The 27,418-nt window shown below is 41.0% G+C and overlaps 1 protein-coding gene across 1 annotated transcript in view; it reads right to left on the bottom strand.

Moving 5' to 3' along the window:
* LOC138358456 (carbonic anhydrase-related protein 10-like) overlaps positions 1-27,418 on the bottom strand; it is a 221,226-nt gene that overhangs the window by 8,295 nt on the left and 185,513 nt on the right. The window contains exon 8 of the mRNA XM_069316433.1: positions 2,324-2,478. Coding sequence (XP_069172534.1) covers positions 2,324-2,478 — 155 coding nt within the window. The remainder of the gene's footprint in view (positions 1-2,323; positions 2,479-27,418) is intronic.

The raw sequence follows: 27,418 nt of genomic DNA, 5'->3' as shown, positions 1-27,418 counted from the left end.
GAACAACACCCTCCCCCAACCTCCCCCAACACCCCCCCCCCCCCAACCCCCCCCCCAACCCCCCTAACACCCCAACAACTACCTCTCCCTTTCCTTCAAGGCGCAGAGAACGTTCACTGATGTTTAGTTAGGTATAAGGATGAACACGTTTTAGTGAGGTATAATGATGAACAAGTCCTAACATTGAACTACAAACTGAATAGCTAAGTATATGTCTAAGTCCCGTTGAATGGCCATTTACTCACCTACCGGTATACCCACAGAGGGATGAGTATATTGTTTTTTTTATAATAATTAGAACATCAATGTTCAAGGATGGATAACCTATTTTGAATCTGTAGTTATCATAAAAATATGGATCCAACTCCTCAATATATATCCCTGGAAACACAAACCGAAACTGTCTCTATTTTCCGCTTGTTACAACTTGTAATAAAGTGTTTACATGTTGGCTTAACGTGTTTATGACGTATTAGAACGTTGTTACAACTTGCTATATTGGTTGTTAAAACTGGTTAGGAAGTGTTAAAACTTGTTCGAACGTTGTACCAACTTCGTAGTTTCGGTGTGTGTTTGGCGGGATATTCACCATGACAAAATTTATTGATGGCCAGATGGTCATAGAATTTACAGTATCAGACATTTACAATATCAGGTAGACTCTATATTTACAAGCTGAGAGGAGCAAGGAGACTAAATCTTAGTGGTGATTTAAATAAATTCCTTTGTGAACATTTGTCGCCATTATGCAGTTTTTACGACTGTGTATTTATCATCAGTATTGTGTTTGATCTTTCTATACGATAAGATGTAACTGATTAGCATTGTTAGTGCACGCAGGTAAGTAATTAGTTGATAGTGAAGATATAACGGTAATAGTGTAGATTAACGGGTGAGAATATGATTGTGATGTTGAGGAAATAATTGTGATGGTAAGGCTACAATTGTGATGGTTATTATTTAACTTTGATGATGAAGATATAATTGTGATGGTGAATATATTATTGTGATTGTGAGAATATAATTGTAAAATAAGGATAAAACATTAATCGAGAATTTCTTGACTGATTTGCCTCTTTACGTACCTTGATAACCACGAGGAGATAATTTATTATTAACACTAACCTAACCTAACCTAACCTAACCTAACCTAACCTAACCTAACCTAACCTAACCTAACCTAACCTAACCTAACCTAACCTTGATAACTACGAGGAGATAATTTATTATTAACACTGCTGCTTCAATTTCTTTCAGCTTTAAAAATCAAATTTTATTTGATTTTTAGTATTTTTAGTATTTTTCAGTATTTAAAAGTCTTTAGTATATAATTAACTCTAAAACGTTATTTCCCGCGATATTAGCTAATGAAGTATCACCCATCCTAGTGCTGAAACAACCTTTATATAATTAGTAATCTGATGAGCAGTGGAGTTCGTTCCATTACTGCTTTAATACTGTAAGTCTAAGCAGATGAGTGAAGATACAGACCAATTCGTTACTGTTTTTTTAATGGAGATAATCCCCAAAGCCCTGTAGTATTTATATTTAAAATTTAATTTACTTGTCATTACTATTTTAAAGATTATTGGCAATCAGATAAATTGTCCGTACATAACTCAGATGGGCTGACTGGGAACGATCCTGATAACAACCTGGATTGTTCAATCGCTTACTGGTATGTAACTGGTCTTAGATAACTGGTTGCGCATCGTTCACCTTACCTTGAGGTTACCTTGAGGTGCTTCCGGGGCTTAGCGTCCCCGCGGCCCGGTCGACGACCAGGCCTACTGGTTGCCGGACTGATCAACCAGGCTGTTGGACGCGGCTGCTCGCAGCCTGACGTACGAGTCACAGCCTGGTGGATCAGAGTTTCTTTCACCCTATGCCCCTGTTACCTAGCGGTAAAATAGGTACCTGGGTGTTAGTCAGCTGTCACGGGCTGCTTCCTGGGGGTGGAGGCCTAGTCGAGGACCGTGCCGCGGGGACACTAAAAGCCCCGAAATCATCTCAAGATAACCTCAAGATATAACTATCAGGTATTGCTTATCCAGTTCTCTCTTGAACACTGTGAGGGGTCGGCCAGTTATGCCCCTTATGTGTAGTGACACCTTATTCAGGTGACAATCTCGAACTATAATGACCTACGAGATACTGGCTGACTTAGAACGATGTAGATGATTTTGCGAACATGACAGAGGTAAGGGTACTGTACTTAATTCACATACGTGTCACTAGCCGACTGACTGAAGGCAATGCTGTGGAGATTTTTGAGAAGAAGCTAAGTAACTGACAGGTAGAATAGTTACCTACAAAAACCTACCTGGCTGAAGGCGATATATAGGGGCTTGTTGGGTAGGATCCAAGTGACGGTCTCGTAGCAGCCAGGAACGGTGAGAGAGCCGTCGTAGGTGAGGTAGTGTTCGGTCGTCGGCAGGAGCTCCCTGACCGCCAGATGATGCACCGCCGATGAAGACCCTGTCAAACACTCCGAGTTACAACACATATGGCTATGGCTACTTGGGTGAGTTCGTCATACTTCCTACTGATCTCTACATATGCATCCTACAGATCTCTACACATATGCATATTTGCTAATGTATCTGATTATTCATTTATTAAACATACTTCATGTATGTATTGGAAACGAGCTTGAGATCTGTATCTATATGTAAATAAGTTAAAACCACTAGTATTGATATTATATATATATATATATATATATATATGTCGTATCTAATAGCCAGAACGCACTTCTCAGCCTACTATGCAAGGCCCGATTGGCCTAATAAGCCAAGTTTTCATGAATTAATTGTTTTTCGACTACCTAACCTACCTAACCTAACCTAACCTAACTTTTTCGGCTACCTAACCTAACCTAACCTATAAAGATAGGTTAGGTTAGGTTAGGTAGGGTTGGTTAGTTTCGGTCATATATCTACGTTAATTTTAATGCCAATAAAAAAAAAATTGAACTCATACATAATGAAATGGGTAGCTTTATCATTTCATAAGAAAAAAATTACAGAAGATATATTAATTCAGGAAAACTTGGCTTATTAGGCAAATCGGGCCTTGCATAGTAGGCTGAGAAGTGCGTTCTGGCTACTAGGTACGACATATATATATATATATATATATATATATATATATATATATATACATATATATATATATATATATATATATATATATATATATATATATATATATATATATATATATATATATATATAATGATATATATATATATATTATATAATAATAACAATAATAATAATATATATATTATGTGTGTGTGTGTGTACTCACCTATTTGTACTCACCTATTTGTGCTTGCAGGATCGAGCATTGACTCTTGGATCCCGCCTTTCCAGCTATCGGTTGTTTACAGCAATGACTCCTGTCCCATTTCCCTATCATACCTAGTTTTAAAAGTATGAATAGTATTTGCTTCCACAACCTGTTCCCCAAGTGCATTCCATTTTTCCACTACTCTCACGCTAAAAGAAAACTTCCTAACATCTCTGTGACTCATCTGAGTTTCCAGTTTCCACCCATGTCCCCTCGTTTTGTTATTATTACGTGTGAACATTTCATCTATTTCCACTTTGTCAATTCCCCTGAGTATTTTATATGTCCCTATCATATCTCCTCTCTCCCTTCTTTTCTTTAGTGTCGTTAGGTTTAGTTCCTGCAGACGCTCTTCATATCCCATCCCTCGTAACTCTGGGACAAGCCTCGTCGCAAACCTCTGAACCTTCTCCAGTTTCTTTATGTGTTTCTTCAGGTGGGGGCTCCATGATGGCGCAGCATACTCTAAGACGGGTCTCACGTAGGCAGTGTAAAGCGCCCTAAAAGCCTCCTCATTTAGGTTTCTGAATGAAGTTCTAATTTTCGCCAGTGTAGAGTACGCTGCTGTCGTTATCCTATTTATATGTGCCTCAGGAGTTAGATTAGGTGTCACATCCACTCCCAGGTCTCTTTCTCGAATCGTTACAGGTAGGCTGTTCCCCTTCATTGTGTACTGTCCCTTTGGTCTCCTATCACCTGATCCCATTTTCATAACTTTACATTTACTGGTGTTAAACTCCAGTAGCCATTTCCCTGACCATCTCTGCAACCTGTTTAAGCCCTCTTGGAGGATCCTACAATCCTCGTCTGTCACAACTCTTCTCATTAATTTTGCGTCATCCGCAAACATTGACATGTATGATTCCACTCCTGTAAACATATCATTTACGTAAATTAGAAAGAGGATTGGTCCCAGCACCGATCCTTGAGGTACTCCACTTGTTACTGTTCGCTAGTCCGACTTCTCGCCCTTTACCATTACTCTCTGGCTCCTTCCTGTTAGGTAGTTCTTCACCCATACTAGGGCCTTTCCGCTTACTCCTGCCTGCCTCTCAAGTTTGTATAGCAGTCTCATGTCTTGTATAGCAGTCTTTGATACAGTGCGGTACTGTATCAAAGGCCTTTTGGCAGTCAAGAAATATGCAGTCTGCCCAGCCTTCTCTGTCCTGCCTTATCCTTGTTACTTTATCATAGAATTCTGAAAGGTTTGTTAGGCATGATTTCCCTGTCCAGAACCCATGTTGGTGCTTGTTTACAAACCCAATGCTCTCCAGGTGCTCAACAAGTCTTAGCCTAATTATTCTTTCATTCTAATTATGTGTGTGTGCGTGTGTGTGTACTCACCTATTTGTGCTTTCGTGAGTTGAGCTCTGGCTTTCTGGTCCCGCCTCTCAACTGTCAATCAACTGGTGTACAGGTTCCTGAGCCTACTGGGCTCTATCATATCTACACTTGAAACTGTGTATGGAGTCAGCCTCCACCACATCACTGCCTAATGCATTCCATCCGTTAACTACTCCGACACTGAAAAAGTTCCTTCTAACGTCCCTGTGGCTCATGTGGGTACTCAGTTTCCTTGTGTGTACTCACCTAGTTGTACTCACCTAGTTGTGCTTGCGGGGGTTGAGCTCTGGCTCTTTGGTCCCGCCTCTCAACTGTCAATCAACAGGTGTACAGGTTCCTGAGCCTATTGGGCTCTATCATATCTACACTTGAAACTGTGTATGGAGTCAGCCTCCACCACATCACTTCCTAATGCATTCCATTTGTCAACCACTCTGACACTAAAAAAGTTCTTTCTAATATCTCTGTGGCTCATTTGAGCACTCAGTTTCCACCTGTGTCCCCTAGTGCGTGTGCCCCTTGAGTTAAACAGCCTGTCTTTATCAACCCTGTTAATTCCCTTGAGGATCTTGAATGTGGTGATCATGTCCCCCTTAACTCTTCTGTCTTCCAACGAAGTGAGGTTTAATTCCCGTAGTCTCTCCTCGTAGCTCACACCTCTCAGCTCGGGTACTAGTCTGGTGGCAAACCTTTGAACCTTTTCCATTTTAGTCCTATGCTTGACTAGATATGGACTCCATGCTGGTGCCGCATACTCCAGGATTGGTCTGACATATGTGGTATGTAATGTTCTGAAAGATTCCTTACACAAGTTTCTAAAGGCCGTTCTTATGTTAGCCAACCTGGCATATGCTGCTGCTGTTATCCTCTTGATGTGAGCATCAGGGGACAGGTCTGGCGTGATATCAACCCCCAGGTCTTTCTCCCTCTAGGAGAGAGAGAGAAAGTGTGTGTGTGTGTGTGTGTGTGTGTGTGTGTGTGTGTGTGTGTGTGTGTGTGTGTGTGTGTGTGTGTGTGTGTGGGAGAGGGTTAGTATGTGTATGTGCATATTTATTTACTATTATTAAATTTTAATTTACTATCATTAAAATATGAAAAACAAGAATTTAATGAGATATTTTTAATTACAGTAATAGACACACTGAAGCTGAGCTAATCGAGATATATTTTATTCAAGCGTTATTAACATTCGGTCATGCAGCTCAATAGATATCAATTAATTTTTTGGGGGAATATATCAACATTATTTGTGAACATTTCTAAATTATACAGTAGAGCATACACGAGGAGTCTGGTACAAATTCCTATGGAACGAACCTTGTTTACGTCTAGCCAATACCATTAGTCCCACACAAACACTTCACAAACACACACACACACACACACGAACATGTACACACTACAAAAAAAAAAACACGCAACAAAACATTATATATAGGCTCTATTTACGGCAACTACAAGGCTGGAGCCCTGGAGCTAGATCTGGTTTCTTACGGCAGAGGTAAGCACAGATTGTTAAGCAGAAGCTAACACCAAAACACGGAAAGACACACACACACACACACACACACACACACACACACACACACACACACACACACACACACACACACACACACACACACACACACACACACACACACACACACACACACACACACACACACACACACACACCCACACACACACACACACACACACACCGATACAATAGAGCCCGATAGGCTCAGGAATCTGTACACCTGTTGATTGACGGTTGAGAGGCGGGACCAAAGAGCCAGAGCTCAACCCCCGCAAACACAACTAGGTGAGTACAACTAGGTGAGTACACACACACACACACGCAAACACATACACACTACGTGAGTACACATAAGGGCTTGACGTCTGAGTGGACAGCGCTCTGGGATTGTAGTCTTAAGGGCCCGTGTTCGACAACGAGAGCAATCAGAATGAAGAGAGGTTACGAGTGAAGAATCACAAGGTCGGTTCTAGGGCCCATCCTTTTTCTAATATATAGCAACAACCTAACAAAAGAAATTGGCTTCATAATATCAATGTTTACAGATACAAAACTAATGAGACGAGTCAGCACATAAGTAGATTGTAATGCATTGCTCACGAATCTGAACATTCTCCAGAAATAGACTGAAAAGGGCAGCAAGATCTCAGTCAAATGCTAGTTACAAAGATTGGAACAGAAGTGCAACGACCGGTTCAACAGTATAGGATGAAGAGAAGACAGATTGTTGACCAGACCACACACTAGAAGTTGAAGGGACGACGACGTTTCGGTCCGTCCTGGACCATTCTCAAGTCGATTGTGAATGGTCACAATCGACTTGAGAATGGTCCAGGACGGACCGAAACGTCGTCGTCCCTTCAACTTCTAGTGTGTGGTCTGGTCAACATACTTCAGCCACGTTATTGTGACTCATCGCTTGCAGAAGACAGATTCTTCAATGAGAAAAGGAGAAAGATATGGGAGTGAATATAACCCCAAACATGATGCCAGAAGCTCACATTAGCAGGATAACAACGTCAGCATATGGCATACTGATCAACGAGTCATTGCCTTACCCTGCAAACACAAACCTATACTGTCTCTATGTTCCGCTTGTTACAACTTGTAATAAAGTTGTTACATCTTGGCTTAACGTGTTTATGACGTATTAGAACGTTGTTACAACTTGTTATATTGGTTGTTATAACTGGTTAGGAGGTGTTAAAACTTGTTCGAACGTTGTACCAACGTCGTAGTTTCGGTGTGTTTGGCGGGTATAATCGGGGCTAGGAGACTAGCTCAACCCTACTAACACATCAAGGTGAGTACCTCTAGGTGAGGACACTATCTAAGAGAATTAGCCAATACAATATTCTAAATCACATTCCCACAACATTTTTCGTCAATATAGGAGCTGTTATGTCCAGCAATTTACAGCCCGCGTCGTGATATAACTCGCAGGTGGCACAGCTTTTCCGATTGCTCCGAAACATTCACTATTTACAGCTTCTACACAACAAGTTTTTACCCGTGTGTGATCTGTGGGGCGGTCACACTAGGGACTCGTAGGCTGTAAACATCGACCTATTGAAATGTGTAATAACCTAGTGGTACTCACCTAGTTGTATTCACCTAGTTATACTCACCTAGTTGTGCTTGTGGGGATTGAGCTCTGGCTCTTTGGTCCCGCCTTTCAACTTTCAATCAACTGATGATCAGATTCCTGGGTCGGCTCAGGAAATTGTACACCAGTTGATTGACAGTTGAGAGGCGGGACCAAAGAGCCAGAGCTCAACCCCCACAAGCACAACTAGGTGAGTACAAATATATGTGTATGTAACACACACGCACACACACGGACGCACTCATGCACTGTTACTTACAATAACTGCTAAACAGCTTAATTCCGTACTCCTAAATATTTAGTGTCAAGCGACCCAAACGCTTTTCCATACATAACAGAACTCAACAAAACACATACAATTGATCGTGTACGTAATACTGCAATACCATCATCCCACAATAACACACTATTATATCAATATTTAGAATATCAACGCTAAAATATTGGTTTAAAGATCTGTGATCACAAAGGAAACATAAAGTGACTAATTTTAAATAGTTTCTCTCCTATCTCTTTCTGTCCGTTGTCCTGTTTCGCATTTCTTTTCCTCGGTTCTTACTTACAAGATGACAAGCAAGGTCTTCCCTCCCCACACGAGGCTGCCTTTCACATATATCACCGAGGAGGCCACATATTACTTCCACAGATTAATTCCTCTCATTAATTACTTGGCTGTGAGACCTGCACCAGCTGGTCTCGGCGCTCGTGAGCACTAAGTACGCCAATCCTCGTGGTTAGTGGCGTCTTGGGCTCGTACGTTTGTCATTTGGTGATTTGTGTATGAGGGGTGGTTTTGTTGTTGTAGTGTGTGTGTGTGTGTGTGTGTGTGTGTGTGTGTGTGTGTGTGTGTGTGTGTGTGTGTGTGTGTGTGTGTGTGTGTGTGTGTGTGTGTGTGTGTGTGTGTGTGTGTGTGTGTGTGTGTGTGTGTATGTGTGTGTGTGTGTGTGTGTGTGTGTGTGTGTGTGTGTGTGTGTGTGTGTGTGTGTGTGTGTGTGTGTGTGTGTGTGTGTGTGTGTGTGTGTGTGTGTGTGTGTGCTCACCTAGTTGTACTCACCTAGTTGTGCTTGTGCTGGTTGAGCGCAAACACAACTAGGTGAGGGCTCCTTGGTCCCGCCTCTCAACTGTCAATCAACTGGTGTACAGGTTCCTAAGCCTACTGGGCTCTATCATATCTACATTTGAAACTGTGTATGGAGTCAGCCTCCACCACATCACTGCCTAATGCATTCCGCCTGTTAACTACTCTGACACTGAAAAAGTTCTTTCTAACGTCCCTGTGGTTCATTTGGGTACTCAGTCTCAATCTGTGTCCCCTTGTTCGGGTATCACCCGAACCGAACACACACACACCACTGTGTACTCACCTAGTTGTACTCACCTAGTAGTGTTTGCGGGAGTTGAGCTCTGGCTCTTTGATCCCGCCTCTCAACCGTCAATCAACAGGTGTTCAGATTCCTGAGCCTATCGGGCTCTATCATATCTACACTTGAAACTGTGTATGGAGTCAGCCTCCACCACATCACTTCCTAATGCATTCCATTTGTCAACCACTCTAACACTAAAAAAGTTTTTTCTAATATCTCTGTGGCTCATTTGGGCACTCAGTTTCCACCTGTGTCCCCTTGTGCGTGTTCCCCTTGTGTTAAATAGACTGTCTTTATCTACCCTATCAATTCCCTTCAGAATCTTGAATGTTGTGATCATGTCCCCCCTAACTCTTCTGTCTTCCAGCGAAGTGAGGTTTAATTCCCGTAGTCTCTCCTCGTAGCTCATACCTCTCAGCTCGGGTACTAGTCTGGTGGCAAACCTTTGAACCTTTTCCAGTTTGGTCTTATCCTTGACTAGATATGGACTCCATGCTGGGGCTGCATACTCCAGGATTGGCCTAACATATGTGGTATACAAAGTTCTGAATGATTCTTTACACAAGTTTCTGAATGCCGTTCTTATGTTGGCCAGCCTGGCATATGCCGCTGATGTTATCCTCTTGATATGGGTTGTGTGTGTGTGTGTGTGTGTGTGTGTGTGTGTGTGTGTGTGTGTGTGTGTGTGTGTGTGTGTGTGTGTGTGTGTGTGTGTGTGTGTGTGTGTGTGTGTGGGTGCTAATATTTTAATAATTTCTCCTTTGGAAATAGTAAAAAATTCACATATTCAAAATTAAAAGTGAGCAAGGAATTAGATTGTGTAGATCCTTGATCTCGCTTCTATCAATTACCGGGTCACTTCAGCAGATGTAAAGTTCACTCCCTGCAAGAACTCAATCAGGAAGCTACACTATCTTATCTGCAGAAGGAAGCGCTTGAAATCTCACAGCGTTGATGAAAAATAAATTAAAAATCACAAGTCTGCAAGAACTCACTAAATTTGCTAGACTGAAGCGAGATTGACACACACACACACACACACACTTACACACACACACACACACATACACACACACACACACACACACACACACACACACACACACACACACACACACACACACACACACACACACACACACACACACACACACACACACACACACACACAAACAGGAGTCATTGCTGTAAACAACCGATAGCTAGAAAGGCGGGATCCAAGAGTCAATGCTCGATCCTGCAAGCACATATAGGTGAGTACATATAGGTGAGTACACACACACACACACACACACATATATATATATATATATATATATATATATATATATATATATATATATATATATATATATATATATATATATATATATATATATATATATATATATATATATATATATATATATATATTATTAAATTTGACCGAAAAAGTAAGATTAATAATTCTAACACGAATTTTCTCAATGTTTCTTATATTTTTTTTTCACTGTTGATGGTAATAGAAAAACCAATTCTCCAAAATTCAGTTTTATTTCTAGTCTGACGCGACACTTGAGCGCGTTTCGTAAAACTTATTACATTTTCAAAGACTTTAGTTTACACACACACACAACTATAACTGAACAGAGCTTAAACATCTTCGATTTTATACCAGCATTTGGGTGAGGTGATATGTTACAACAGTTTTGGATGAGGTGAAAACAAACTTTCAACACAAGACAGAACACGAAACAATGGGTATAATAATATTGTAAGTTAAAGGGAAGAATGGAAGTAACTGCAAAGGGTCTATTGGCCCATATTTCTTGATGCTTCTATATTGTTGCGGAGTCTTGAAGTGGGTAGAATATAGTTGTGCATTAATTGGCTGTTGATTGCTGGTGTCGACTTCTTAATGCGTAGTGCCTCGCAGATATCTCGCCGCCTGCTATCGCTGAATCTCTCGATGATTTCCGTGTTTTTTGTTAAGACTTCTCTGGTGATGGTCTGGCTGTGGGAAGAGATTATATGTTCCTTAATGGAGCCCTGTTGCTTATGCATCGTTAATCGCCTGGAAAGAGATGTTGTTGTCTTGCCTATATACTGAATTCTTTGAGGCTTACAGTCCCCAAGTGGGCATTTGAAGGCATTGACGACATTGGTCTCTTTTAAAGCGTTCTGCTTTGTGTCTGGAGAGTTTCTCATGAGTAGGTTGGCCGTTTTCTTGATTTTTTAGTAGATCGTCAATTGTATCTTCTGATTTTTGTCTGTAGGGATAACGTTTCTATTAACAATATCTTTCAGGATCCGTTTTATGAGCTGTGGAAAAGAAGTTCCTGTAAAATAGTCTAATAGGGGGTACAGGTGTTGTGTTAGTTGTGTCTTCAGAGGTTGCATGGCGTTTCACCTTCCTTCTTATGATGTCTTCCACGAAACCATTGGAGAAGCCGTTGTTGACTAGGACCTGCCTTACCCTACAGAGTTCTTCATCGACTTGCTTCCATCCTGAGCTGTGGCTGAGAGCACGGTCTACATTAGCGTTAACGACACTCCTCTTGTACATGTCTGGGCAGTCCCTGTTGGCATTGAGGCACATTCCTATGTTTGTTTCCTTAGTGTAGACTGCAGTGTGGAAACCTCCGCTCCTTTCCATGACTGTTACATTTAGAAAGGGCAGCTTCCCATCCTTCTCCATCTCGTAAGTGAAACGCAACACAGAATTCCGCTCAAATGCCTCCTTCAGCTCCTGCAGATGTCTGACATCAGGTACCTGTGTAAAAATGTCGTCAACATACCTGCAGTATATGGCCGGTTTCAAGTTCATGTCGACTAAGACCTAAATAGCTTCTGCTATCACTTCCTTATGTCCGGTCGTGATGGTCAAGCGGATTAAGGCGTCCCTGTACATACCAGTTGCGTTGCTCCTGGCAGTATGGGTTCGAGTCACTTCTGGGGTGTGAGTTTTCAGTTGTATATAGTCCTGGGGACCATTCAGGCTTGTTTGCATTTGAGTTCCTCACGTGTGCCTCAAAGAATGAGGTGATTTGATAAAATGCTATGCCCAAGATTACCATCCGAGTGCCAGCGGGGAAGTGGTTCAAATAGCTTCGGCTATGACTTCCTTATGTCCGGTCGTGATGGTCAAGCGAATTAAGGCGTCCCTGTACATACCAGTTGCGTTGCTCCTGGCAGTATGGGTTCGAGTCACTTCTGGGGTGTGAGTTTTCAGTTATATATATATATATATATATATATATATATATATATATATATATATATATATATATATATATATATATATATGCGAACAAGCCTGAATGGTCCCAGGACAATATGCAACTATATATATATATATATATATATATATATATATATATATATATATATATATATATATATATATATATATATATATATATATATTCAGCCTCTTTGAAATAAAAAAAAATCATTTATATCCTCTTATTGTCCACATTATGTTGCCAATCACCTATGTATGAACCCGGGCCCGAAGGACTGCGACCCGCTAACGTTGTTCACTCAGCAGCGAGACCCATGTGTGTGTGTGTGTGTGTGTGTGTGTGTGTGTGTGTGTGTGTGTAACAACCTCAGCTGCCACATGTTACACACAACTTCCTCCAGGCTCAAGCATCTCCTGCGTCTGTCCATTACACCCTTTACCTTTCAGGTCCATCACCTTTAACCTGCTTCCTCAACGTTAACTTGGTTAATCTCTATCTCTCTTTCTTCCTATCTTATGTTTTTTTCTCTCTCACAATTCCACTTATTCTATTTTCTTTTTAGCATATCTTTTAGTCTCTCTCTTTCATATTATATATATATATATATATATATATATATATATATATATATATATATATATATATATATATATATATATATATATATATATATATGTCGAACCTAGTAGCCAGAACGCACTTCTCAGCCTACTATGCAAGGCCCGATTTGCCTAATAAGCCAAGTTTTCATGAATTAATTGTTTTTCGACTACCTAACCTACCTAACCTAACCTAACCTAACTTTTTCGGCCACCTAACCTAACCTAACCTACTAAGATAGGGTAGGTTAGGTTAGGTAGGGTTGGTTAGGTTAGGTCATATATCTACGTTAATTTTAACTCCAATAAAAAAAAATTGACGTCATACATTATGAAATGGGTAGCTTTATCATTTCATAAGAAAAAATTAGAGAAAATATATTAATTCAGGAAAACTTGGCTTATTAGGCAAATCGGGCCTTGCATAGTAGGCTGAGAAGTGCATTCTGGCTACTAGGTACGACACACACACACACACACATATATATATATATATATATATATATATATATATATATATATATATATATATATATATATATATATATATATATATATATATAACAGAAAACTCACACCCCAGAAGTGACTCGAACCCATACTCCCAGGAGCAACGCAACTGGTATGTACAGGGACGCCTTAATCCGCTTGACCATCACGACCGGACATAAGGAAGTGATAGCCGAGTCTATTTGAACCACTTCCCCGCCGGCACTTGGATGGTAATCTTGGGCATAGCATTTTATCAAATCACCTCATTCTTTGGGGCACATGTGAGGAACACGGTCGTGATGGTCAAGCGGATTAAGGCGTCCCTGTACATACCAGTTGCGTTGCTCCTGGGAGTATGGGTTCGAGTCATTTCTGGGGTGTGAGTTTTCAGTTGTATATAGTCCTGGGGACCATTCAGGCTTGTTTGAATATATATATATATATATATATATATATATATATATATATATATATATATATATATATATATATATCGGTCTCTTATTCCACTATTGACGATTCCCTTCATGCCCCAAAGTTAATTCCTTACGTGTCCTCAACAAATTGTCCCAAACCAGCCATTTATTCACATCTAATATCACTTTCACTCCCTACGTTCATTCCCATCATTCATCCCACTCCAATTTCACAACACCATTCATACCTTCTACTCACACTAATTAAGTGGCCACGTCTGTGGTAGAAAATAATAATAACAAAAGAAACTACTTATCCATACTCCCAATATGCCATATTCCAGTTACACACCCAATGTTAATTTCCCTTTTCATTATTAATTCTCTAATCCTGTAAATAATTTCCAGTTCCTGAGTCATTTTCCTCTCTCGTCACGCAGTTTCCACCCAACTCACTCACTCCACATTCCGCCAGTCATTCTCAGGTTCCACCATTCATTCCTCATACTCCCACTACTCTAATCATTTCTCTGTCATATTATTCATTCACAGTTCGTATTATTTATTACCAATCCTAACTCCACTGTTCATTCCCAACTTCCATCCCTTCATTTTTCCACATTTATAGCCCTTTCTTTTCATTCCCCACCGTCAAGTCCCAACCATTTGGGCTGGTCGGTAGCGCGACGGTCTCGTTTCATGCAGGTCGTCGTTCAATCCCCGACCGTCCAAAGTGTTTGGACACCATTCCCTTCCCCCGTCCCAATCCAAATCCTGATCCATATAGTGAGAGCCAAGTGCTATATAGTCGTAATGGCTTGGCGCTTCCACCTCATAGTTCCCTTCCCTACCCCATTTCCAATGTCTCCCGTTTACATACATTCCATTTCTCCCTACCTCATCATTCTTCATTAATTTATCTCTTTCACACTTTCCAGTTAATTCCCACTTTATCATTTACTCCCAAATGCCCTATACCATAACTTTCCATTATCTCCTTCTTTCATTCCCCCACATCCATCCCCCACCATTCATTCCAAATTCCAATCTCTCTCACATAAACACGGGCATTTGTGAATTAATACGTGTTGGACATTTTGGAACAACTAATTTTCCTGATAATCCTGTGTGTCAAATGTGGGTCGAACCGGGAGGTATACGTAATGTGATCACTATCGACCAGTCTAAAGTGAGGCTGGGAATTTTTTTTTTTTTTGTAAATTTCGCATTATTGATCAGCATAGAATTGTATGTTGCGGAAACAGGGAAGATGATAATGTATGTAAGTGAATATGAAAGTATATAAACCTAAAATGGTAGGTCGATATATCTGTAAGAGTATATTGAATGTAAACTTTGAAAGTAAATTCAAAGTATCAAACTCTTGGATCCAAAGAGTGGATTCAAAGATTCAATACAAAGCTTATTAATTTAGTATAATTAATAAGGTTAATGATGATAGAGGATGATAATGCATTAGAGTGAAGAATTTACATAATTATTTCACAAATTTACTCTCTTTTTTCCGGCATGTTTAGGTAGTTGGTAATGAAAAGGATTGCTACATTCTGTCTTTCTATCTTGACACATTAAAGAGGCTTATTAATTTGGTGGCCAGGGACGTGGGAGGAGATTAACGTAACCTGAATTATAGAATGACTATATAAATGGAAACAGGTTTTGCATAAATGGAATTAAGTCCGAGTAAGAAGTTCCACAGGAACCCTGTTGTTTACAATTTATGAGATACAGATACATGACTGAAAAACAAAATTTTTATATGAACATGATCCCACATCCTCATCACTGATATATTCTGATAAACACACTTCCGAGCCTTCACTGGTCGAACATGATCCCACATCTTCATCACTGATGTATTCTGATAAACACACTTCCGAGCCTTCACTGGTCGAACATGATCCCACATCTTCATCACTGATGTATTCTGATAAACACACTTCCGAGCCTTCACTGGTCGAACATGATCCCACATCTTCACCACTGATGTATTCTGATAAACACACTACCGAGCCTTCACTGGTCGAGCCACCTGTAGGCCTGCACTGGATGCAGCGTGTGTATGGATGAATTTGTTTAGTTACATCTCGGAACTGCTCCCCATGACCCATTACACCGCCTGTGGCTTACCTCCTAATGTTTTAATTTGTGAAGGAGATGCTGAAGCTGGAAAATTAATGAGAGATTAAGAAATTAATGCTGACATGAGAGTTCAGATGGTGGAGGAGAGACGATGGAGGAGAGATGGGTGGAGGAGAGATGGGAGGAGGAGAGGTGGTGGAAGAGGATGGTTCGGGAAAGATGAGATTTAATTAAGCTAGCGGAGTAGCGGTGGAAGTTAAAATTGCGAAGATGTGAAAATTAACTTAGTTGACTTGAGTTCAGAATATTTATTCTCCCCTCTATACCTTCCGAATTCGCTCTCCTCGTCCTACACTGCGGTACACATCCCACTCTTCACAATGATCTCCCTTGCTCACATACTCCCTCATACACCATACTTCACCCCTTCTCCCTCTACGTGCACTGCCACCAAAAAAGTCTAACCACAGTCAAGAAGCTCCGACCATCGACCTGCCATTGATTCTCTGGGACATAGACCTCTGTTTATATCAGGCAAACGCCCAGGTGCTTAGGAGAGAATTACAGATAAATTACTTAAAATTCTATGTTATCTTCCCTCGCGCTTGGGGCAAATGGGGAGGAAGGTGTTATCTTGATGGTGAGGGTATCGATTTAAGGCGCTATCTTCCTTGAGCTATGCTACACATTCCAGACTAGCTGTAGACCTTATCAAACATATGACGTGTAAATTTTCGAATTGTATATCTCATTATATGTATGTTTTCAAATTATGAATATCTTGTACAATAAATGTATATTTATGCACATGCCTCATGTATATTTTGTACCTGCTATGAAGATTTTTTTACTCCTATTGCATATTTTGTAGGTCATTTAAATAGTTACATTATAAATTCAGATTTATGTTGACATATATATTTTGTTCTTCATTAATATTTTGTTTTTCATTATAATTTTGTACCTCAAATGCCTATTTTATACATAATACATTTGCTGTTCCTAATATGTATACTTTTTATCTCGCGTGCATTTGACTTTTCGTATATTAATAACAATACCAACACTGCAACAACGATGTTAAAAACGACAGCAAAATTAAAGCAAATATATTAAAAACAAATCACAAATTCAAATCTAGTGAGGCAGTGAGACGAGGAGTGTAAGGTGAGAGAGAGAGAGAGAGAGAGAGAGAGAGAGAGAGAGAGAGAGAGAGAGAGAGAGAGAGAGAGAGAGAGAGAGAGAGAGAGAGAGAGAGAGAGAGAGAGAGAGAGAGAGAGAGAGAGAGAGAGAGAGAGAGAGAGAGAGAGAGAGAGAGAGAGAGAGAGGGGGAGAGAGAGAGGGAGCGGGGGGGGGGGGGGGGAGATCCTTTGAATTATTGATGAATGCCAACACTTTTGAACGCTTGTGAGTTGACATTTGAGTTGGTGTTCTCAAGAGAGCTTGTGACACGTGAATAGCGAGTGAAAGTTTAAATCTGAGATAGTGTGTGTGTGTGTACTCACCTAATTGTACTCCCGTAATTGTGCTTGCGGGGGTTGAGCTTTGGCTCTTTGGTCCCGCCTCTCAACTGTCAATCAATTGGTGTACAGATTCCTGAGCCTACTAGGCTCTATCATATCTACATTTGAAACTGTGTATGGAGTCAGCCTCCACCACATCACTTCCTAGTGCATTCCATTTATTAACTACTCTGACACTGAAAAAATTCTTTCTAACGTCTCTGTGGCTCATCTGGGCACTAAGTTTCCACCAGTGTCCCCTTGTTCGTGTCCCACCCGTGCTAAAGAGTTTGTCTTTGTCCACCCTGTCAATTCCCCTGAGAATTTTGTAGGTGGTTATCATGTCTCCTCTTACTCTTCTGTTTTCCAGGGATGTGAGGTTCAGCTCATTTAGCCTTTCCTCGTAGCTCAATCCTCTCAGTTCCGGGACGAGCCTGGTGGCATACCGCTGAATCTTCTCTAACTTTGTCTTGTGTTTAACTAGGTATGGACTCCAGGCTGGAGCTGCATACTCCAGGATTGGTCTTACATAAGTGGTATACAGGGTTCTGAAAGATTCCTTACACAAGTTTCTGGAGGCAGTTCTTATGTTGGCCAGTCCAGCATATGCCGCTGATGATATTCTTTTGATGTGGGCCTCTGGGGACAGGTTCGGTGTGATATCAACCCCCAGATCCTTCTCTCTATTTGACTCTTGCAGAATTACCCCTCTCAGATGATACCTTGTGTTCAGCCTCCTGCTCCCTTCGCCTAATTTCATCACCTTACACTTTCCCGAGTTGAACTTTAGCAGCCATTTTCTAGACCATTCCTCCAGTTTATCCAGGTCATCCTGTAGTCTCTGTCTATCTTCATCCGTCTTGATTCTTCTCATAATTTTTTTGTGTTTGTTTGTGTGTGTGTGTGTGTGTGTGTGTGTGTGTGTGTGTGTGTGTGTGTGTGTGTGTGTGTGTGTGTGTGTGTGTGTGTGTGTGTGTGTGTGTGTGTACTCACCGAATTGTACTCACCTAATTGTGCTTGCGGGGGTTGAGCTTTAGCTCTTTGGTCCCGCCTCTTAACCGTCAATCAACTGGTATACAGATTCCTGAGCCTATTGGGCTCTATCATATCTACAGTTGAAACTTTGTATGGAGTCAGCCTCCACCACATCACTTCCTAATGCATTCCATTTGTCAACCACTCTGACACTAAAAAAGTTATTTCTAATATCTCTGTGGCTCATTTGGGCACTCAGTTTCCACCTGTGTCCCCTAGTGCGTGTGCCCCTTGTGTTAAATAGCCTATGTGTTTGTGTGTGTGTGTGTGTGTGTGTGTGTGTGTGTGTGTGTGTGTGTGTGTGTGTGTGTGTGTGTCTGTACTCACCTATTTGTGCTTGCAGGATCGAGCATCGGCTCTTGGATCCCTCCTTTCCCGCTATCGGTTGTTTACAGCAATGATTCCTGTCCCATTTCCCTATCATACCTAATTTTAAAAGTAAGAATAGAGTTTGCTTCCACAACCTGTTACCCAAGTGCATTCCATTTTTCCACTACTCTCACGCTAAAAGAAAACTTCCTAACATCTCTGTGACTCATCTGAGTTTCCAGTTTCCACCCATGTCGTGTGTGTGTGTGATTAGGAGAGATTGAAGAACCTTTATAAAATAAAAGGATTCCGCAGAACCTATTCAGGATAATTTTAACGCCGAAATAATATTAACAATCATCCCCCTATCATTCTATGTCTATAAAGGGTCTGAAACCATTATATATCAACGATTCAATATTGAACCCCCTTGTAAGCCTCTCATCGACCAATTTTTAGTGACATCTGTAGTGACTCTTCCTTCCCTAGTCCTCCATTCTAAAAGGGTTGAACACCCTGTACCTTTGTAAAGCGGGATTAAAAGCCAATTTTTTTCTCCTCTCTATAACCTCCTGCGGGGCCTGAGGTGATCCCCCCAGACTTTTACGGGCCAGCAAGGTAGTGTGTGTTGTTTAAGGAGCAATTAAGAGAATTTATTTGACGGTTACCTGGGGTCGGCCTCCACGTTAAGTATAAAGCATCGTTGGCCATATCAGTAGGAGTTGGGGGTGGGTGGCCTTTTGCTGCCTCGTTCATGTGTGGTGCAGAGGGTGGGAGTAAGCTGTGATCTAGGTGAGGGGGAGGTGTTGTGGGGAGTCTGTGATGGTCTTGTGTTTGTACTCACCTAGTTGTGTTTGCGGGGGTTGAGCTCTGGCTCTTTGGTCCCGCCTCTCAACCGTCAATCAACAGGTGTACAGATTCCTGAGCCTATCGGGCTCTGTCATATCTACACTTGAAACTGTGTATGGAGTCAGCCTCCACCACATCACCCCCTAATGCATTTCATTTGTCAACCACTCTGACACTAAAAAAGTTCTTTCTAATATCTCTGTGGCTCATTTGGGCACTCAGTTTCCACCTGTGTCCCCTTGTGCGTGTTCCCCTTGTGTTAAATAGACTGTCTTTATCTACCCTATCAATTCCCTTCAGAATCTTGAATGTGGTGATCATGTCCCCCCTAACTCTTCTGTCTTCCAGCGAAGTGAGGTTTAATTCCTTTTGTGTGTGTGTGGAGTCGGTAGTGTTGAGTTGGTGTTCAGCTGGTGTATGTGGGAGTTTGTGGTGTTTGTTTGTGGAATTTATGTAGTATTTTTGTGCTGTTTCGTGGATAATTTAAGGTTGGGTGTCGATGGTGGAATGTGGTGTTTGAGATGATCATTAGGAAGCTTTCAGATGGAAGTACGGAAGGGATGGACTGAAGTTCAGGTGGGGGTGGGTGGAAGGTGATTAGATTGATGATAATTTAAGACGGGTAAAGAGGTACACAAGAGAGTTGAAGGCACACCACGCACTCTCACCATGAGCTTACCCTCGTGGTTAGGGTGCGTGGTGATGAGACAAAATGTTATGTGATATGAGAGAAATGGAAGAGATATGAGGAGTTAGGGTGTTGTGGTCTTTATGTAGAGGAGAAGGTGGGTGGTGTTCTCTCCTGAAGTTCAGAGAGAGAGTGATGAAAAGTCTTCGAGCCTTGGTGTTAAAAGAATTGTCGCTTAGCGTACCTGTTGCACTTGTACTTTTCAACCGAGTTATTTTTTAACTTCCTGCCATGTCTCTTTGTCTCATGTGGTGCTATTTCTGTGTGCTGATTTGAAACCAGTCTCTCTAATATATAACAAGTGCAAATTATTATTTATCTCTCTCAACAGCATATTGATCAGCATAGAGTTGTATGTTGCAGAAACAGTAAAGATGACAATGTATGTAATCGAATATGAAAGTGTATGTGTGCGTGTGTGTGTGTGTGTGTGTACTCACCTAATTGTACTCACCTAATTGTGCTTGCGGGGGTTGAGCTTTGGCTCTTTGGTCCCGCCTCTCAACTGTCAATCAACTGGTGTACAGATTCCTGAGCCTACTGGGCTCTATCATACCTACATTTGAAACTGTGTATGGAGTCAGCCTCCACCACATCACTTCCTAGTGCATTCCATTTATTAACTGTATTAACTGTGTGTGTGTGTGTGTGTGTGTGAGTACTCTGTGCTAACGAGAGTACAGCATTATAAATTTTAAGCAGTCCAAATAATTTAAATGTTGTAATGAGTGAATTTGGGCAATAAAATATCTTTCCACGTTCTCCAAGCAATAAATAGGGCTGTTGGCGTGCAACAATATTTGTCCCTAGAGAGCACTAGCGTCTTAAAAGAAGAATGGTAGAAATTAGGAAAGGAGCGGAAGCTTTGGATTGGGTGGGGTAGTGTCTGAGCTGAATGGAAAATATTTTGGCTGTTCGGTGAGTCATAACAGAGGTGGTGAGGAGCATTGGAAGGAAACGGAGGGATCTAAGGAGTGGGCACTCACAAGACATACTATGAGGCACAGTGCAGAGTTTGTGAAGACGCCCACAACACCGAATGCGGGAAAAAGAATGGTTCAGGCAATCGAAAGAAGTCAAATATAAATACAGTTTAAGAGAATAAAATACGAAGTTGACAATAAGGCAAAAATCTAAGATTTGCGAAGTATATAGCAGTATATAGAGTGACAGTGAGAGGGGGGCAGTATTTTGAGTGGGTAAGAGTGAGAGAGGGGAGTATTTAGAGTGGGTGAGAGTGAAAATGGGGTGAATATTAACAGCATTGGATGGTATGAGAGTGAAGGAGCTGTGTTTAGTAGAGATAATTATTAATAATGAAGTAACTAAAATCATGGTACAATGATTATTAGGTATTTGTCAATGATTATCTTGGTCCCTGTGTACCAACGTCAAGAGAACATTGTGAACAATCCATTGTGAACAATCCATTGTGAACAATCTTCACAGGTGTGCACCTTCGTGTACTCACCTAATTGTGTTTGCGGGTGTTGAATTCTGGCTCTTTGGTTCCGCCTCTTAACCGTCAATCAACAGGTGTACAGGTTCCTGAGCCTATTGGTCTCTATCAAATCTACACTTGAAACTGTGTATGGAGTCAGCCTCCACCACATCACTTCCTAATGCATTCCATTTGTCAACCACTCTGACACTAAAAAAGTTCTTTCTAATATCTCTGTGGCTCATTTGACAGACTCTGTGGCGTGTATGCGTGACAGTGTGTGTGTGTGCGTCAGCCTTATATATGTGTTTGTCATCAGCCGTACTTCTAACCTTGCTACTGAATTCTGCAGCATAATTAGGATAGTTTTATTATTCAATTGTTCACATGTGTTGGCGTTTGAGAGTAATGTTTTTCTATAGATATGTTATCTTCTTTGTCTAAAACAAGTATCTTAACTATATTTTCGCAAATGGTTGTATCTATGTTGTCGTTCCTACTCTGATTGACAGGTATTTTGGTGATGATGTACGTGGAAAAGTATATTTTCAGAAAAGTCACTGAAACCTGTGAGTGGAAAATCACATTCCGTACTCTGAAAGAATGCAGGTATCGTGTATCAAATGCAATTATGAATGATATAAAGTAGAATCAGTATATAGAAATAATACTTCAAACTTAAATGTGTCCCTGTTCAGTGGATGCCTGAACTTGCAGGCAATTATTCCCTGTCTAGACTGTTAGCTGCAGTTTACGACCTGCACGTTGACCTGACCAAGTACCAGTCTCTCTGATTCCTTCTCCTCAGTGTTTTATTTCTGAGTTTGTCGTTGGTGCTACGTGATGTAGCTGTCAGACTCCCGTATTGTTATGGGAGCTTGTGGTTCAGTAGCTTGCTTCCCCGTGTTTACCAACTCTACATGTGCATACCTCCACTCTCTCTCGAGTGAGAGTGAGAGAGAGAGAGAGAGAGAGAGAGAGAGAGAGAGAGAGAGAGAGAGAGAGAGAGAGAGAGAGAGAGAGAGAGAGAGAGAGAGAGAGAGAGAGAGAGAGAGAGAGAGAGAGAGAGAGAGAGAGAGAGAGACAGAGAGACAGAGAGACAGAGAGACAGAGAGACAGAGAGACAGAGAGACAGAGAGACAGAGAGACAGACAGAGACAGAGAGAGAGCAGTATATAAGCCAGCTTCGTGTTGCTGGCTGCCTGACTAATCCTCTTACTCACCTGTTACTTGTTCCACCTGAGTTAACGTACCTGTTAGTGTCAAAATTACAACGCGAGAAGCATCCTAGTCTCTTTTATTGTATTTTTAATAATACGTTTAAAGGCACCAGAGTAAGATATACGTATCTCTACATTATTAATTCATAATTTTTGCATTACATAACTGTCATAAATATATATTTTTTTTTAATCCAATTATGTTTCATTAATTCAGTTAAGTACCTATGAACATAATTTTAGTTTAATTTACAAAATTAGATGTAATTTGTTCACTATTATTCTCATTTATATTTTTGAATAAATATAATTGATTTTTATTTGATTTCTTTTAAAATAAATTAGAGGAGAGTGATTAGTTGAAGAACAGGATGGAGATTAGTTCAAGAGCAGGAAGGTAGTTCAAGAGCAGGAAGGTAGTTCAAGAGCAGGAAGGTAGTTCAAGAGCAGGAAGGTAGTTCAAGAGCAGGAAGGTAGTTCAAGAGCAGGAAGGTAGTTCAAGAGCAGGAAGGTAGAGAGTTGTAGAGCGTGTGGAGGATTTGTTGAGAAGGTGAAGGATAATTAGTAGAGGAGCAAGAGATTGGTTAATTTTAGAGTAGGAGGAGGATTTGTTGACGTGATGGAGGCAAATTAGTAGAAGAACAGGTTAGTTGCAAAGATCGAGACCATTTATGTTACACTGGAGATAATCCGGTCGCTTGACAACTGTGTCAACACAGAGGCTGAGTGCTACAGTGCACTCACTGCTGCTACTCTCTAGACTCCTCTAATACTCCTTTTTTATATACTAACTGGAGAGCATAAAACGTTGCTCGCTACAATGACTTGTTATTGTAGGATTATGTTATTATATATGCATATATATATGTGTGTGTGTGTGTATATGTGGCTATACTTGTATGTGGGAGTATACATAAGTGTATGCGTGTGTTTGTGTGAACATGAACCCCTGAGACAACGTGGAGCGCGGAATTAATTATTGTTTCCGCTAATCCATTACCAATACATGTCAACCTCTCAATTGGTGAGGAAACTGGCAGGTGTGGCGGTCATTCCTGCCCTGACGACACACACTGTGCGCCTCTCTTGTTCACCTTACACGTGTGTACTCTGACAACCCGACTCACGTATAATGAGAAAAAATAAAAAAGTAGCGGGAGAGAGAGAGAGAGAGAGAGAGAGAGAGAGAGAGAGAGAGAGAGAGAGAGAGAGAGAGAGAGAGAGAGAGAGAGAGAGAGAGAGAGAGAGAGAGAGAGAGAGAGAGAGAGAGGGAGAGAGAGAGAGAGAGAGAGAGAGAGAGAGAGAGAGAGAGAGAGAGAGAGAGAGAGGGAGAGAGAGAGAGAGAGAGAGAGAGAGAGAGAGAGAGAGAGAGAGAGAGAGAGAGAGAGAGAGAGAGAGAGAGAGAGAGAGAGAGAGAGAGAGAGAGAGAGAGAGAGAGAGAGAGAGAGAGAGGGAGAGAGAGAGAGAGGGAGAGAGAGAGAGAGAGAGAGAGAGAGAGAGAGAGAGAGAGAGAGAGAGAGAGAGAGAGAGAGAGAGAGAGAGAGAGAGAGAGAGAGAGAGAGAGAGAGAGAGAGAGAGAGAGAGAGAGAGAGAGAGAGAGAGAGAGAGAGAACTTCTTTTCCACAGCTTATAAAATGGAGGAAAGAGGCCTGAAAGATATTATTGATAGGAACGTTATTCCCCCCTGACACCAATCAGAAGATAAAATTAACAATATATTGGAAAAACAGGAAGACCGCAAATCTACTTATGAAGAACTCTTCGAACACAAAACAGAACACCTTAAGAGAGACCAACGTCGTCTTTGCCTTCACATGCCCACTTGGGGACTGTCAGCCCCAAAGATCTCGGTATATAGGCAAGACAACAGCGCCTCTCTCTAGGCTATTAACAATGCACAAACAACAGGGCTCCATCAAGGAGCATATAATCTCCTCACACAACCAGACCATCACCAGAGACATCTTCCTATCTTGAGGTTATCTTGAGATGATTTCGGGGCTTTAGTGTCCCCGCGGCCCGGTCCTCGACCAGGCCTCCACCCCCAGGAAGCAGCCCGTGACAGCTGACTAACACCCAGGTACCTATTTACTGCTAGGTAACAGGGGCATTCAGGGTGAAAGAAACTTTGCCCATTTGTTTCTGCCTCGTGCGGGAATCGAACCCGCGCCACAGAATTACGAGTCCTGCGCGCTATCCACCAGGCTACGAGGCCCCTCACCAGGCTACGAGGCCCCTACTGCAATAATCGACAGGTATAAGGTTCATACACACAAAAAAGTCAAGAACAGCCATTAACAACCAGTTAACACATGATTACATTCTACCCACTTCGAGACCCCGAGCCCAGAGATACTGGATCCAATGACTCTGCCTTAGAAATACAAGTAGGCGCAAGAACATAAGGTGCCTATGTTGATGCATGTAATACCCTATCAATATCACCTATGTTATCCCATTCACTCGCTTGTTTTATCTACTTGTTCTGCACCACTTCACCCAAAGATAATATAAGCCTGTGCAAAAGCATGGTAACTGCATATATGCAACTGAAAACCGAGTTTTCAGTTGCATATATGCTAGGGGACCATTCAATATTGTTCAATTTTGTGTTGCTCGCGTGGCCTCCACAAAGTGAGGTGATTTGATGAAATATCTATGCCCAAGTTTACCACCAAGTGCTGTCGGGATGTTGGGAAAATAGGCTCGGCTACCAATGTCTTTTGTACAGTCACGGTTGGTCGAGTGGTTAACGAACCGGGTACGCCGTGGTGCATTGGGATCCTGGCTGCCTATGTTCGAATCCCTCTGGGGTGTTACCTGGTTGATACCTGGTTGATTGGGTTCTGGAAGTTCTTCTACTCCCCAAGCCCGGCCCGAGGCCAGACTTGACTTATGAGAGTTTGGTCCACCAGGCTGTTGCTTGGAGCGGCCCGCAGGCCCACATACCCACTGCCCGGTTGGTCCGGCACTCCTTGAAGGAAACAATCTAGTTTCCTCTTGAAGATGTCCACGGTTGTTCCTGTAATATTTCTGATGCTCGCTGGTAGGACGTTGAACAACCGTGGACCTCTGATGTTCATACAGTGTTCTCTGATTGTGCCTATGGCACCTCTGCTCTTCACTGGTTCTCTTCTGCATTTTCTTCCATGTCGTTCACTCCAGTACGTTGTTATTTTTCTGTGCAGATTTGGGACCTGACCCTCCAGTATTTTCCATGTGTATATTATTTGGTATCTCTCTCGTCTCCTTTCTAGTGAGTACATTTAGAGAGCTTTGAGACGATCCCAATAATTTAGGTGCTTAATCTCATCTATGCTTGCCGTATATGTTCTCAGTATTCCCTCAATTTCAGCAATCTCTCCTGCTCTGAAGAGGGAAGTGAGTACTGAGCAGTACTCAAGACGGGACAACACAAGTGATTTGAAGAGTACAACCATTGTGATGGGATCTCTGGACTTGAAGTTTGTGGAGTTTTCAGTTACATATATGCTTGGGGACCATTCAAGCTTGTTCGCATATTATATTATATTATATTATATTATATTATATTATATTATATTATATATATATATATATATATATATATATATATATATATATATATATATATATATATATATATATATATATATATATATATATATATATATATGTCGTACCTAGTAGCCAGAACGCACTTCTCAGCCTACTATGCAAGGCCCGATTTGCCTAATAGGCCGAATGATTTTCTTTATTTTCAGTAAATTGTTTCCAGTTAGTTTATTTGAATTATTATTATTATATTATATTAAGACAATAATTTATTTACTAAGTTGTGTTAGGTTAGGTTAGGCTAGGTTAGGTTAGGTTAGGTTAGGTTAGGTTAGGTTAGGTAGGGTTGGTTAGGTTCGGTCATATATCTTCGTTAGTTTTAACTCAAATTTAAACAAATTTACTTATACATAATGAAATGGACAGATATATTATTTCATAAGAAAAACAATTAGAAAAATATATAAATTCAGGAAAACTTGGCTTATTAGGCAAATTGGGCCTTGCATAGTAGGCCAAGTATGACGTTCTGGCTACTAGGTATAACATATATATATATATATATATATATATATATATATATATATATATATATATGTCGTACCTAGTAGCCAGAACTCACTTCTCAGCCTACTATGCAAGGCCCGATTTGCCTAATAAGACAAGTTTTCATGAATTAATGTTTTTTCGTCTACCTAACCTACCTAACCTAACCTAGCTTTTTTTGGCTACCTAACCTAACCTTACCTATAAAGATAGGTTAGGTTAGGTTAGGTAGGGTTGGTTAGGTTCGGTCATATATCTACGTTAATTTTA

This window comes from Procambarus clarkii, chromosome 83, assembly GCF_040958095.1.
Source record: "Procambarus clarkii isolate CNS0578487 chromosome 83, FALCON_Pclarkii_2.0, whole genome shotgun sequence".
In the NCBI taxonomy this organism is placed as follows: Eukaryota; Metazoa; Arthropoda; class Malacostraca; order Decapoda; family Cambaridae; genus Procambarus; species Procambarus clarkii.
Note: the sequence above shows the minus strand (reverse complement) of the source record. Positions and strands in the feature narration are given on the sequence as shown.